This window comes from Prionailurus viverrinus, chromosome B4 (genome assembly GCF_022837055.1).
Source record: "Prionailurus viverrinus isolate Anna chromosome B4, UM_Priviv_1.0, whole genome shotgun sequence".
In the NCBI taxonomy this organism is placed as follows: Eukaryota; Metazoa; Chordata; class Mammalia; order Carnivora; family Felidae; genus Prionailurus; species Prionailurus viverrinus.
In genome coordinates this window covers 18,035,901-18,049,278 of record NC_062567.1, presented here as the reverse complement: position 1 = coordinate 18,049,278, position 13,378 = coordinate 18,035,901, and the positions used below count along the sequence as shown (strand labels likewise).

The following is a 13,378-nucleotide window of genomic DNA, read 5'->3' as shown; positions in this document are numbered from 1 at the left end:
CCGGGGCCTTCGCACCTGTGACCCTACTTTCTGGAACCCTCCCACCTGCCTTCTGCTCAAGTCTAGCTCCTTCCGTCATTCCTGCCCCCGTCTATGCTTTGTCATGCTCGCTCCCAGCCTGATGTCCTTCCCTCTCCCGACACTTGTCATTGGTTGAATTTTACACGCGGTGCACTTTTTCTATCGGTGTGCGTGCCCCTCTGGACTGTAGGCACCGCGAGGGTGAACGCGGCGTTTGTGCAGCGCTCAGCCCAGAGCAGACACTCCCGGCTGGCACTTCTTGCTTTCTTTCCAAAGCGGATACTGTTGCCAGTTCTGATCCCAACAGCCTGAGGCGTCCGAATGCAGGGATTTGGTTGCTCCTGCTCCCAAATCCGGTTTCACTTTTTCAGTAACCACGCAGAACCTAGCTTGTGATCGGAATCTTATTATTATGTTCCCTCCAGCTCTTTTCTGCATAACTTGGGGAACGCGACGTGAAGTGATTGCTCCTCGCCTTGCCCTTTGCCACCCTGTGAACGTCCTGTTTTTTACGGACACTCTTTGGTTGGCGCAAGATACCGAAAAACCGACTTATCGTCCAGCGTTGTTCTAATTGTGCTCCTCACCAGACTTGGTTTTCGGTTCTGGTTTCTCTTGCTTCCAAACTTTGGTATTCCGGCGCTGGTGTAAAGATACACGTTTTTAAATTTTTCACAGATATACTGAGAAATGTTTTCTATTTAAGATACTTGAGTGAAATGAGTAGGAAAGAATGTATGATTTAAAATCAGGGGCGCCTGGGTGGCACAGTCGGTTAAGCGTCCGCCTTCAGCCAGGTCACGATCTCGCGGTCCGGGAGTTCGAGCCCCGCGTCGGGCTCTGGGCTGATGGCTCAGAGCCTGGAGCCTGTTTCCGATTCTGTGTCTCCCTCTCTCTCTGCCCCTCCCCCGTTCATGCTCTGTCTCTCTCTGTCCCAAAAATAAATAAACGTGTAAAAAAAAAAGTTTTTAAATTAGTCTAGTGTTTTTGTTAAAGTGGCAGTTTCGTACATGGACCGTAACATGGAGATTCTAATAATATAGTATACAGTAGGCTAAAAGTGATTTCTGATTAAGTTACTGAAATACTTTGAAAGGAACAGAATGGTAATTTGGCCTTGCACAAATGCGTTTGATACAGAGTTCTATCAAGAAAACTATCTGGATAGAACATCCATGTATGCAGGTTAAGGATTAACGGGTGGTTGTAATGAAGCTTGTTTGGGATGAATATAAAGTGCTTGTAAATTATAATCCACTACAATGAATCTTAAGGGATTATTCTGATGATTTCATTCTAGAATTAGATTATATCATTTGCCGTTTTAAACATCTGCTGCTGTATTTTATATCTGTGCTTCCCAAACTCTGCCAAGGTGCCCTGGGGCACTGCAGCAAATTTCCCAGGAGTGCCAGGGATATTTGAGAATTTCCAGAGGAATGTGGTAGATACTCAGCATCTGTGAGATACCGTGCAAACGACTAGCTCGAGGGAGTCGGCGATTTCAGCTCAGATTATGCTACATTCCTTTCAAGGACATGGTATCTTTGGGAAGCTGGCTGCCCAGCAATTGTGTTTAAAAAAAAAAAAAAAAAAAAAAAGGGCAGTGGATCAGGAAATGTGGGTGGGGGTTTCTAATCTGATCATAATAAGGTTTGAGAATCTGCAGTGCATAACATTTTATATATGTACATTGTAAGTAGCCTGATAGTTTGCGTGTATGTTTTCCGTTTTGTCGTTATTAAAAAATTGTTAAAAGCACGCAGTTTTTACGACAGGCATTTCTTTAAGATGATTCAGAAAGCAAAAAGCATGAGAAGGAACCCAGAATTCTCCCCCCACCTTGGATGATGGCACATCTGTCCCCTTAATTGCTCAGGCCAAGGCCTCGGCCTCGGTCTTGGCTTCTTTCTTACCCCCCACATTCAGAACTTCAGGAAATGACGTTGGCTCCACTTTCAAAAAATATCCCCTTTCCTACCTACACTGCTGTCACTGGTCTCCCTGTCGCATACTTGTGCCCACCCTCACCCCTCCGGTAATCTTTTTAAACCCCAAGTTAAGTAATGTCGACACTCTACCACTCAGAACCCTGCAACAGCTCCCATATCATTGGCAGTGAAAGCCAGTCTTTCCAGTGATCTCAGCCCTTCCTGTTTCTCTTCTCAAGTAATCTCCAGCCACAGGGGTCTCCATGTCCCAAGCATATCAGGCATGCCCTGCCCCAGGGCCTTTGCACTGGAATGCTAAACCCCTTTTCTTTCCAACCCTTGGTCTACTCCAACCCTCCCTATTTAAAATACTTCGGGGACCCCCACTCATGCACTGATGGGCGTTCCCTAGCCCTTTCTTCCTGCTCTTTGTCTTTTTTTCCATAGTCCTCTAACATAGTAGATAATTTATGTTACTAAGTTTATGTTTTATTTACTGACTCTTCCCACTCAGATGTAAGCTTCGGGAGGGCAGGCATCTTAATCTGTTTTCAATAACATATCCCAAGCACCTGGAAGAGCATATATTGAATGAGTGTTGTTTAATATGTTGTTTTAAAAAAATCTCTATCTTTCTTAGTTCTTTTGGCTTTTTGACCTATCAGTAAAGCATGTTCAAGTCTTTCTCGATAATCAGGGGTTGCCCATTTTCCCTGAGGTCCTAACAATTTTTGCTGTATAATTCCAGACTAATGAGGTACTTACAATATGAATCCTAGCTTCCTGGCTAATTGAGCCTTTTATCATTATGTACAGGCCTTCTTTACCCTTAATAATGCTTTTGTCTTAAAGTTATTAGTTTACCCGATGTTAGTAAAGGTAAGCTAGCTTTTCAGTAATTTTCGGTACTATTTAATATGTTTTTTCTGTTCCTTTCAACCTTTTTGAGTTCTGCTTTAGGTGTTTCTCTTGCATATAGCCTGTAGTTTTTAATTCATTTTGACAGTCTTTATTTTTAATTGTTTGTCCACTTAACGCTTATTGGGATTATGTTTCTATCCAGACTTGTTCATCACTTACTTTCTATTTGTCCCATTTTTGCAGTGTTTATTTTTTCCTCTTCTTTTAAAAAAGAAAAAAAATTGTTAACGTTTATTCATTTTTTGAGAGACAGAGTGCGACCGGGGGAGGGGCAGAGAGAGAGAGAGAGAGAGAGAGAGAGAGAGAGAGAGAGAGAGACAGAGGACACACTGAAGCAGGCTCCAGGTTCTAAACCGACAGCACAGAGCCCGACATGGGGCTCGAACTCACGAACCGCGAGATCATGACCTGAGCTTAAGTCGGACGCTTAACTGACTGAGCCCAGGCGCCAGTATTTTTTCCTCTTTTTTTCTTTTTTTCTTAATTTTTTTTTCAACGTTTATTTATCTTTTTGGGACAGAGAGAGACAGAGCATGAACGGGGGAGGGGCAGAGAGAGAGGGAGACACAGAATCGGAAACAGGCTCCAGGCTCCGAGCCATCAGCCCAGAGCCTGACGCGGGGCTCGAACTCACGGACCGCGAGATCGTGACCTGGCTGAAGTCGGACGCTTAACCGACCGCGCCACCCAGGTGCCCCAATTTTTTCCTCTTTTTAAAAATAATGAGTATTATTTCTTTTCGCATTCTGTCCACCCCCCCCCCCACTAGTTTGGAAGCTATATACTCTGTTTCTCTACTTTAAATGTTTGCCTTTTAAATGTTACAATACTTAAAGTTGCCTCACTCTCCTGAACAATACAACAGGCACCGTCACTTTGCTTCCCAACTTACCTGCTGTTGTTACTCTTGTTTATTTTGATTCCAAGAACTAAGCATTATTACTTTATAAAGGTGATACTTACTTATATTTGTCTTCATATTTACAAATTTATTTGCTTACTAATTCTTTTTGTATCTCATACCTTCCCCACACAACATTTACTTCCTTTCTGAATTATATCCTTAGAGTCTAAATAATATGCTTCTAAGTTGCTCACAAGTTCCTTTAGTGAGGTCCATTGTCGGTAAGTTCTCGGGTGTTGTTTCTATGAAAAAGCCTTTATTTTGCTCTTTTTTTTCTTTTTGGAAGACAGTTTTAGTGGATATCCCACATACGGTTTTTCCAATACTACAGGGCAGTGAATTCTGACACTGCCTTTCCGGGGACAGCATCAGACCCCACAGGTTAAGGGCTCAGTCCCACAGACTGCCCTTGCTTCAGATGTCCCAGGTTGTCCCCTGTGCTTCTCACCTACTGGCTGTAAATCGGACGTGCCCTGACCCCCTCCTCAGGTTTGATTAATTTGCTAGAGCGGCTCATGTAAAAAACACGTATGCACATTTACCAGGTTACTATGAAGGATGTGATACAAGATCCAGATAAACAGCCAGGCAAAGGAGGTACATAGGCGGAGGCCCAGAAGGTTCCCGAGCGCTGGGGCTTCTGTCCCCACGGACCTGGGGTGTGCTGCCACATCCAGGCACGTGGATGTGTTCACCGCCCCCAGAAGCCCAGCACTTCTTGTTCAAGAGTTTTAATGGAACTTAATCTCTAGCAACTCCCTTCCCCTTCTCAGAGGTCAGTGAGCGGGGCTGAAAGTTCCAAAGTTGTTCTTACTTGGCCTTTCTGGTGACCGGCCCCATCCTCTCTGGCTCTCTAGGGGCCTCACCCAGAGTCACCTCGTTAGCATAAATTTAGGCGTGCTCAAACAGGGTGCCTGATGAGTGGCAAAAGATAATCCTATCACTCTGGAAATTCCAGGGGTTTTAGATTTGTGCCAGGAACCCCGATAATAGCCCAAATATATATTATTCTGCAGCACACAGTTTTATGTACACAGTATGTTTCACTTTGAAGGTAGACCACCATCTTCAGGGCTTTCCAGCTTTGCTGTTGAGAAGTTGGCCGTCAGTCTGGTTGTCATTCCTTCCTTGTGTTCTGTCCTTTCCCTCTGGCCAATTTTCTTCTCTCTGCTCTTGGTATCTTCAGCTTAACTACACTGTGTCTACGAGTGGACTTCTTCTTAGACTATTTTGTGTACATGGGGTATTATGTATCCATAGTTGCATAACTTCCATCAGTTGTGGAAACATTTTCTTTTTTTTTTTAATTTTTTTTAACGTTTTATTTATTTTTGAGACAGAGAGAGACAGAGCATGAACGGGGGAGGGGCAGAGAGAGAGGGAGACACAGAATCGGAAGCAGGCACCAGGCTCTGAGCCATCAGCCTAGAGCCCGACGCGGGGCTCGAACTCACGGACCGCGAGATCGTGACCTGAGCTGAAGTCGGACGTTCAACCGACTGAGCCACCCAGGCGCCCCGTGAAAACATTTTCAACTTTATTATTTCAAACACTGTCTCTTCCCCCAACTCTCTGTTCCTTTCCTCTAAGATTTCGCTTGCTCTCCCTTCAAACCCCCTGCCGTAAGCGTTTTTTCTTCCTTACCCATTCCTTTATATATTGCATTTTCATTCTTTGTGGTGTTCTGGGGAACTCCCTCAGACCTACCCTCCCGTCCACCAGTTACCCAGTGTGCTTCCAGGGCCCTGGGTTCGGGGCCTTCTGTTCTGATTCCAGTTCATCAGTTATAATTTTTTTTTTTTTTTCCTAACTGACATCGAAGTTAGTATATAGTGCAACAGTGATTTCGGGAGTAGAGTCCTTCATGCCCCTATAATTTTCATTTTGTAAAAGTTTTATTGGATCCCTTTTCAACCTGATTGGTCATTTTGAAAGTCCCGTAGTTTACTCATTTTTGCCAGCCTGTCTTTTTCTTCTTCATACATTTTACACATGGCTTTCATTTCCTTTTCTGTATCTGGTCATCCTAACAGCTTAAGTCTTGAGAATAATTTTGGTTTCTGCAGAATCCCACTCTGCTTCTGTCTGTGAGCTCATGCTCCGCGGGGCTCTTGGAGGCCTGTGGCGGGGATGCTGTCCCCCAGACGCCGTCTCCCAGGCGCCATTTGCAAGTATTTCCCTCAGGTGATGAGGCTACTTCTGCTTCCTTCAAAGGTGCTTGTTTAATGTCGAAGTGTGTGGTTGAGCTCCCCAGCTTTCCTTTGGCCCAACTAAGTGTCAAAATTGATACCTGTCTTCAGGGAAACCCACCTGTTCATGCTTGCTTGGTAGTCCCCTCATTCCCGATGGATTAAACTCCTGTTAGGAGAAGGAAGCCATCTTGGAGATGTTTCTCTCCATTCTATGATCCCAGCCATGTGTTAACCACTCTGCTTTATCAAAGAGCTCAGTTTTCCCCCTTTGTTCTGTTTTGTTTTTGTAACTGAGAACCCTGCTGAGGCTCTTCCACTTACTGGAGGCGTAAATCTTCTGAGGGGTTTTCATTAGTAGCAACAAGGGACGTATAGCTCGGGAACCAAGATAGAAAAATAATTTATCAAGAGAAAGCCCAACCTTTCCCAAGTTATGTGTCAGAGCTGCCCCTGCCATTCGCCGGAACTCAGAACTTGATCCAACCCTTTGTCGTCTGCAACCATGTCTTTATTTTTATTCCTGACGCCTTTGAGACCCATTAGCCCTGGGGCCCTATGTCTCTTTCCCTTCTTTCATGAAGGCTCTTCTTTTGGTATATTCATGCCCTGCCCCAGTACTTAGTTCCTGTAAGAAAGGTAAAGATCACACGGATGACAGTGTTGGGTTTTTGGGTACCCAAATGTGTAAAGATACAGTCCTGTTCATTAATTCAACAGAGATTTATGTCAGAAATTAAAAAGCCTTCTTTATCAGATAGCATTCTCTTTGCGGGGAGAAGTTGTCTTAGACATGCAATCCGAGAAGCTCTGGGCTGAGGCTCTGGAGAGGAGGTGGGGAGATACATGGGAGAAGCAGGGCCAGGTGGCCATGAGGGCTCACCTTCCAGAATTCCTCCCTCGTCGCTGCCACCCGGGGGGGGGGGGGGGGGGGGGGGAGGGGGGCACACCCAGCAGCAGAAGGGGAGATGAGCAGTCGGAGCCGGATGTTAGGTGGGGGCGGTAGTGAAGCCTGCAGAGGGAGTGAGGAGGGCAGCAAGAGAGATGATCTAGGAGAGGAGGAGGAGGAGGAGGAGGAGGAGGAGGGTGGGGGGTGGGAGGTGCTCGTTTCCACCAGGTTTTTCCCCCAAGATGTGTGTTCAAGTCCAGCACTTCCCGCGGAGAGATTTCTAACCTGTGTCATTTTGCTCTGTCTCTTTCTAGATCAATGAACTGAGCCATGTTCAAATCCCTGTTATGCTGATGCCAGATGACTTCAAAGCCTATTCAAAGATAAAGGTGGACAATCACCTTTTTAACAAGTAAGTACAAATACGGCCGTTTGTAAGACCGACACGGCTGCCAGGAGTATGGGTTTTGTGAATTTCTGTAATTGCATTAGTTTTCAATGGGTGGGAGTAAAGTTTTGCTGATGAAGTTAATCCTGTGATAAACATAACCATCTGTCATTTTCAGAAAAGCAACGGCAGGCCCTCTTGGGTAATATCCTTTTGCCATATGGCATATTGTTCTCTATGAATATCTCCTATGTTAAAAGTGATATTCTCATTACAATTTAAATGTTTGAAGCTGTGAATTGCTTGGGATTTTTAGCAGCTGTGGACCTGAGCGATCTTGGACAAAACTCTAATAATGCTGACCTTAGGAGCAGAAGTAACTACTTCACAGAACAATAAAGAATTAAGGGACATTTTTCTAAAACATGATGGGATGCCATGGTGGGCAGTGAGAGTATTTCTCCTTCATTTGGCTGTCATTATGGAGCACCTCTTATGTATTAGCTGTCCACTGAGAGGAGGGACGAGGAAGTAGATGTGGCCCTGCCCTCAGGGGGCTCTCAGGCAGGTGCTTGAAATCTGACACATACACAAATTACCGCATAATTCAGCGTGCAAAGTACGACTGTCGAGGTGTGTATGTATCTACGGGTACACAGAGGAGGAAGCAATTCTGAGTGAGTGGGAGGAGCCTTATAGAAATCTCTCCCGCATGAGGATCAATTATGAAATTTCTTAATGTGGCCCTTGTTCTGATGTGAAGCTGATGTGTTAATTCTTAAAACTGTCTAGAAGTTGACCTTTTGAAGGGATTTTCTTCTATGTGAATGTATTTATTTATTTATTCATTCATTCATTCATTCATTCATTTATTTAAGTTCATTGATTTGAGGGGTGGGGGAGGGGCAGAGAGAGAGAATCCCAAGCAGGCTCCGCGCCGATAGCGTGGAGCCCGACACGGGACTCAAACTCACTAGCCGTGAGATCACGGCCTGAGCTGAAATCAAGAGTCGGACGCGACCCAGGGTGCCCCTTTTCTATGTGCATTTGGAATGTGGCTATTTGTGGATGGCATCGGCTAGGTCGTTGGAGGAGTGAGAGATAGTGTTGTTTTGCAAACTCTAATCAGCAAGTACCTGAGGACGAATGTGGGGAGCGCGTCTGTGGCTCGCTCCGCTGCCCATCCCGGGCTCGCCAAGTTCTCTGCTTTTCCTTCACCGTTTCCGTCTGTGTGGCCCCTTCTCTTTCCACCTCTTCTTTGGGAAAGTGGCCGCGAGGAGTGGTTGGGATTAGAAAGGTCGTCTAGTCTCAGTGCCCCTATAGGTGGTGAGAGGAGGCGAATGCCTCCAGTCTGTCCCTGTGTCCCCCCGGGTTTACTGTGGGTTGTGGTTGGTTCCGGGCCATACCAGCCTCCTGCGGGTGGGGAACCCCGGGCACTTTGGCCGCACGTGGAACTAGATGGTGGCAAAGTCAAGTCTACATCTAAACGTTATCCCACACTGTGACCGTTTCAGAGAAAACATGCCCAGCCACTTCAAGTTTAAGGAATACTGCCCGATGGTTTTCCGGAACCTGCGGGAGAGGTTTGGCATCGACGATCAGGATTTCCAGGTGAGTCGCTTTTTTGCTACCTTTGCTTCCAGTAGGGTTTGCTCTGTAAAATAGGACTGACCTTTTTTTCGTCACGAGTAATTATGTAATGGCAATTTTCATTTCACGTAGGGATGTTTCAGTGTCCTTTCTGAAATAAAGGCAGGGTTCCGTCAGTTAGGGGCCTCTGGGCAAAATGATGTTAGCAGTCGGCAGGAAAAGACCATTCTTCGGGAAGCAAACACGCACGTGAGCGTTGCAGATGATACTCTCACTTCCTGGAGGAAGTGGCCCGTCAGCACAGCCTTCTTTTGCTTTCTGCCATCAGGCGTGTCGACAGTCAGTGCCAGTGTGTACGTTGTGTCTTGAATTTGCGTTTCCTGTAGTTACAGGGTCCCCTTAGCAATCACCAAAGTTGTATTTTCGTGCTGATTTGCTGCTTTTCCAATCATCTGAACCCGACTCTCCTGCTCACAGCATTTTGTCGGAGGCCACGCCTTGTGCACGGTGACCTGGAGTGGTTGGTGTGGTCTAGTGACCGTAGGGCTGTTGCACCAGCAGGAGCCTGCCGCTCCTGGGAACATCGTCTGTTCTTGGTGCCCACCACATAAAAATGTCCACTGTTGCTCCCTGTCCATCCCCCCCCCCCCCCGCCCCCCGTATTTGCCTGGTTTTCTCAAATTTGACTTTTAAAATCAAGATCATGGGGGTGTCTGGGTGGCTCAGTCAGTTAAGCACCCAACTTCGGCTCAGGTCATGATCCCGCACTTCGTGGGTTCAAGCCCCGCATCGGGCTCTGTCTGTGCTGACAGCTCGGAGCCTGGAGCCTGCTTCGGATTCTGTGTCTCCCCTTCTCTCTGCCCCTCCCCCTCCCCCGCTCACGCTCTGTCTCCCTTTCTCTCAAAAATAAATAAACATTAAAAAAAATTTTTTAAATAAGATAAAATCAAGATCATGGTGCTGTCCTATGTGCCGATCCGTGGTCCTTTCTCCTAAGAAAGGACCTGACATCAGTTACTTGATCTTAATATAATCAGTCAGATACGTAAAAGCCAAGGATTTTTTTTAAGAGCAGAAAATCTGAGTTAAGAGAGGCAAGGGCTAGTTTCTGGTCTTTTAGGACAGTCTGCTCATTTTGCTGTGTGAGCACTGACTTATTTGAAATCCCTCCAAATCCAGTAAACATTTCTTTCATTTGCTCCAAATCAGAATCCTAATGTATCCTACATTAAGTGCCATATTGCCCCCCGAGTGACCTTACAATTTGAGCATTGACACGGCTTTACCCTGTGTTTTCCTTAAAAAAAAATAGGGTGTCGAAGGCAAATTGAGCTTAGTTAGTACATTTTCCTAAAGATGTGTGGGCCTCCCCGCCCCGCCCCACCCTGCCCTGCCCCGCCCCATTATTGAAAGTTTCCCAGAATTTCTCACATGCTCATTCAGGCATAAGAAGCCTCCAAGCTCCCATGTTTTTGAATAAGCAATGCTGGCCAGGTTGCCAGTGATATTCCCTCCTCTGTGGGCCAGGGCTGGGATTTCCACAGAGGTGAGTTCTGAGCAGAGGCTTGGGTGTGCCCGAGAAAGTGGAGGGGGTGGGGGTGGAAGGGTGGGGTGCACGCTCAGCTTTGGGCCTCATGCATAAGAGAAAGAACTTCAGTCAAACCTGGACTGGGGATGTACTGCTGAAAGAAATAAGTCACTTGTAAAGAATAAACCTTGGAACAGTAAAAAAAAGGTTTGTAGAAAATGAAAAGGAATGATTCTACATTATTTAAGAACTGCCAATACATTTGAAAAGGCCATATGGAAATAAACTGAGTGGTTTAAAGGAACGAGTGGCTGACAACTGACGTCCTAAGAAACTCTCCTCTACCCGAGTCTCATGTCTCCTTTTTTGTTTTTTCTAATGTTTATTTTTTTTTTTAATTTTTTTTTCAACGTTTTTATTTATTTTTGGGACAGAGAGAGACAGAGCATGAACGGGGGAGGGGCAGAGAGAGAGGGAGACACAGAATCGGAAACAGGCTCCAGGCTCCGAGCCATCAGCCCAGAGCCCGACGCGGGGCTCGAACTCACGGACCGCGAGATCGCGACCTGGCTGAAGTCGGACGCTTCACCGACTGCGCCACCCAGGCGCCCCTAATGTTTGTTTATTTTTGAGAGAGAAAGAGACAGAGTACGAGAGAGGGAGGGGCAGAGAGAGAGAGGAGGACACAGAATCCGAAGCAGGCTCCAGGCTCTGAGCTGTGAGCACAGAGCCTGACATGGGGCTCGAACTCAAGAACTGTGAGATTGTGACCTGAGCCGAAGTCAGACACTCTGACTGGGCCACCCAGGTGCCACCCCTCCCCCCTTTTTTTAAAATAAAACAACTACACTGGCATTTCACAGAAACCGGCTTTTGAGGGCCTCTGCTCCAGGATCGTGTTAGGTCCCTCAATTTGTTACCAAGATGAAGTCCGTATGTTTCTTCCCATAATCAGCGCTGCTCAGTGAGATCAAAAATGGAGCCTTTACAGCCTGAAATCTGAACTATAGATGAAAGTAGTTTTTAAAATGTCCTAAAATGACTAGTTTTGTTGCAAAAATACCAAGACATGAGCCAGTTTTCCTTCACCTTCCCCTCCGCCCCCCCAAAACAAAACCATGTCAACTTGATAGTTAAGTAAGTGCAAATTGCTGAGGACAAACTTTAAAGGCAAATGAGGCAAGTGGAGGAGGATTCGTGGAACTAACTGGCAAATCTCTTAAGCTCTTAGCAGGAGAAATCAGTACAGAGGAGAGCCAGTGTGAGTATAATTAATCATTTGAACACCACTCCTTTCCTCAGCTACGCCCGGTACTTTTGGCATTTAAATTGCTGCTTTCTCTTTGGCAACTGTATTTCTATTAAAAAGAGAAAAAAAGGTGGGTGTTCAAAGTAACTTTAGCGAACCAGAGCTACGTGCCGGTTTTCCCCTCCAGTCCCACGTCGCTTTCCCAAAGTCTCTACCTCCTAAAAAAGTTTCGGGAGGGGCAGGCCCTGCAGTTTAACCCGAAGATGAGATTGTGGATGTGGGGCCCCACCCACTCTGTTGGCTACTCGGTTTGGAAAAAAGGAGGAAGTTGTGCCAGCTCTGGCTCTGAGTTCATACCTTGAGGGCCTCCGGGCATTGCCGGGGTGAAGGTGGAGGTGCCACGGACCTGGGCAGGGCCCGGAATGCCCAGCAGTGGGAACAGGCCAGGACTAGCCGGGCCATTGTCCCAGCTGCCCGGCACATCAACTCACCACCGCCCAGCCATTGTGTCTCTCGTGGACAGAACAAGGAACGCGTATCAGTTGACATCCGCAGTACCAAGTTAAATACTCTCTCTCGGTCTGATTTGAAAAGTGAGATCAGTGACCTGGGATCTGATCGTCTTTTGACGCCACTGGATGGCTAGAGGGGACCGGGCCCCACGCTGCTTTGCTTTTCCTCGATGTGTTTGTTTTTCTGAAGTGTTTGCCTGTTAGACAAGCGGCTTTGCATCCGCGTGATGATCGGGAGCCCCCTGCCTGGTTCATTTAGTATTTGGACCTTCGCGTTAAGTCAAATGGGTGAATGGTGTCCACCTGCCTTGGGTGTGTGAATGCCTTTTTGCTGCACCTGGAAAAAGTCAGTATTGCTGAATCTGATCAAATTAGAACATAGTAATTAGGCTACCTAATTGACCTCTAGCAGCAAATTTAAACTTCTTGAGAAGAATTGAAAAGCAATCCTGCTATCAACAATTGTATCTTTCCCCTGGTTTTGGTTTCTTGAATGTCTTTTAAGAATGAAACTTTTTTTTCTCATAAGCAACAGTTCTAGAATATTCTTCCTTAACAACAGTATCACTTAGCACACACGTGTATGTAGAAACCTCTGTGTAGGTGTGTGTGTGTGTGTGTCCAGGTTCAGAACTTTCTCCAGTTTATACGTGTGTTTTCAAATTACTTCATTGGTTTGTAAAGCACTCAGTGTTGAATTATATTCTTCCAATCACTGGGCCAAAGTGAGTCCCAGTTACCATGATTTTAAGATATAAGGCATCTTTGAAGACGGATGCCCCCATGGAGGCTTCCACTGTCACTGGCCCTGAGGTTCCAGGCCGCCCGAGGCTCTGCTCCCCTCTAGGTGGATAATTTCACGCACGTTTACCACTCAGGGTGTGTTTATTTGTATCTATTGCCTGTCAGGCTCTGTGCAAGACATTATAGGCGATGCAGAAGGGAAGACAGAGCAAGGGGACTCCTTTTCGTTTGTTTTTTAAAACTAGAGACAGCTGTTCTTTTTTTTTTTTTAACTTTTTTTTTTTAATTTTTTTTCAATGTTTTTATTTATTTTTGGGACAGAGAGAGACAGAGCATGAACGGGGGAGGGGCAGAGAGAGAGGGAGACACAGAATCGGAAACAGGCTCCAGGCTCTGAGCCATCAGCCCAGAGCCCGACGTGGGGCTCGAACTCACGGACCGCGAGATCGTGACCTGGCTGAAGTCGGACGCTTAACCGACTGCGCCACCCAGGCGCCCCTTAACTTTATTTA

General features: G+C 46.2%; 1 protein-coding gene across 2 annotated transcripts in view; it reads left to right on the top strand.

Moving 5' to 3' along the window:
• Positions 1-13,378, top strand: part of PIP4K2A (phosphatidylinositol-5-phosphate 4-kinase type 2 alpha) — a 192,588-nt gene that overhangs the window by 113,488 nt on the left and 65,722 nt on the right. For both annotated transcript variants that reach the window (XM_047865340.1, XM_047865341.1), the window contains exons 2-3: positions 7,170-7,267; positions 8,758-8,854. In XM_047865340.1, the coding sequence (XP_047721296.1) occupies positions 7,170-7,267; positions 8,758-8,854 (195 nt within the window). The remainder of the gene's footprint in view (positions 1-7,169; positions 7,268-8,757; positions 8,855-13,378) is intronic.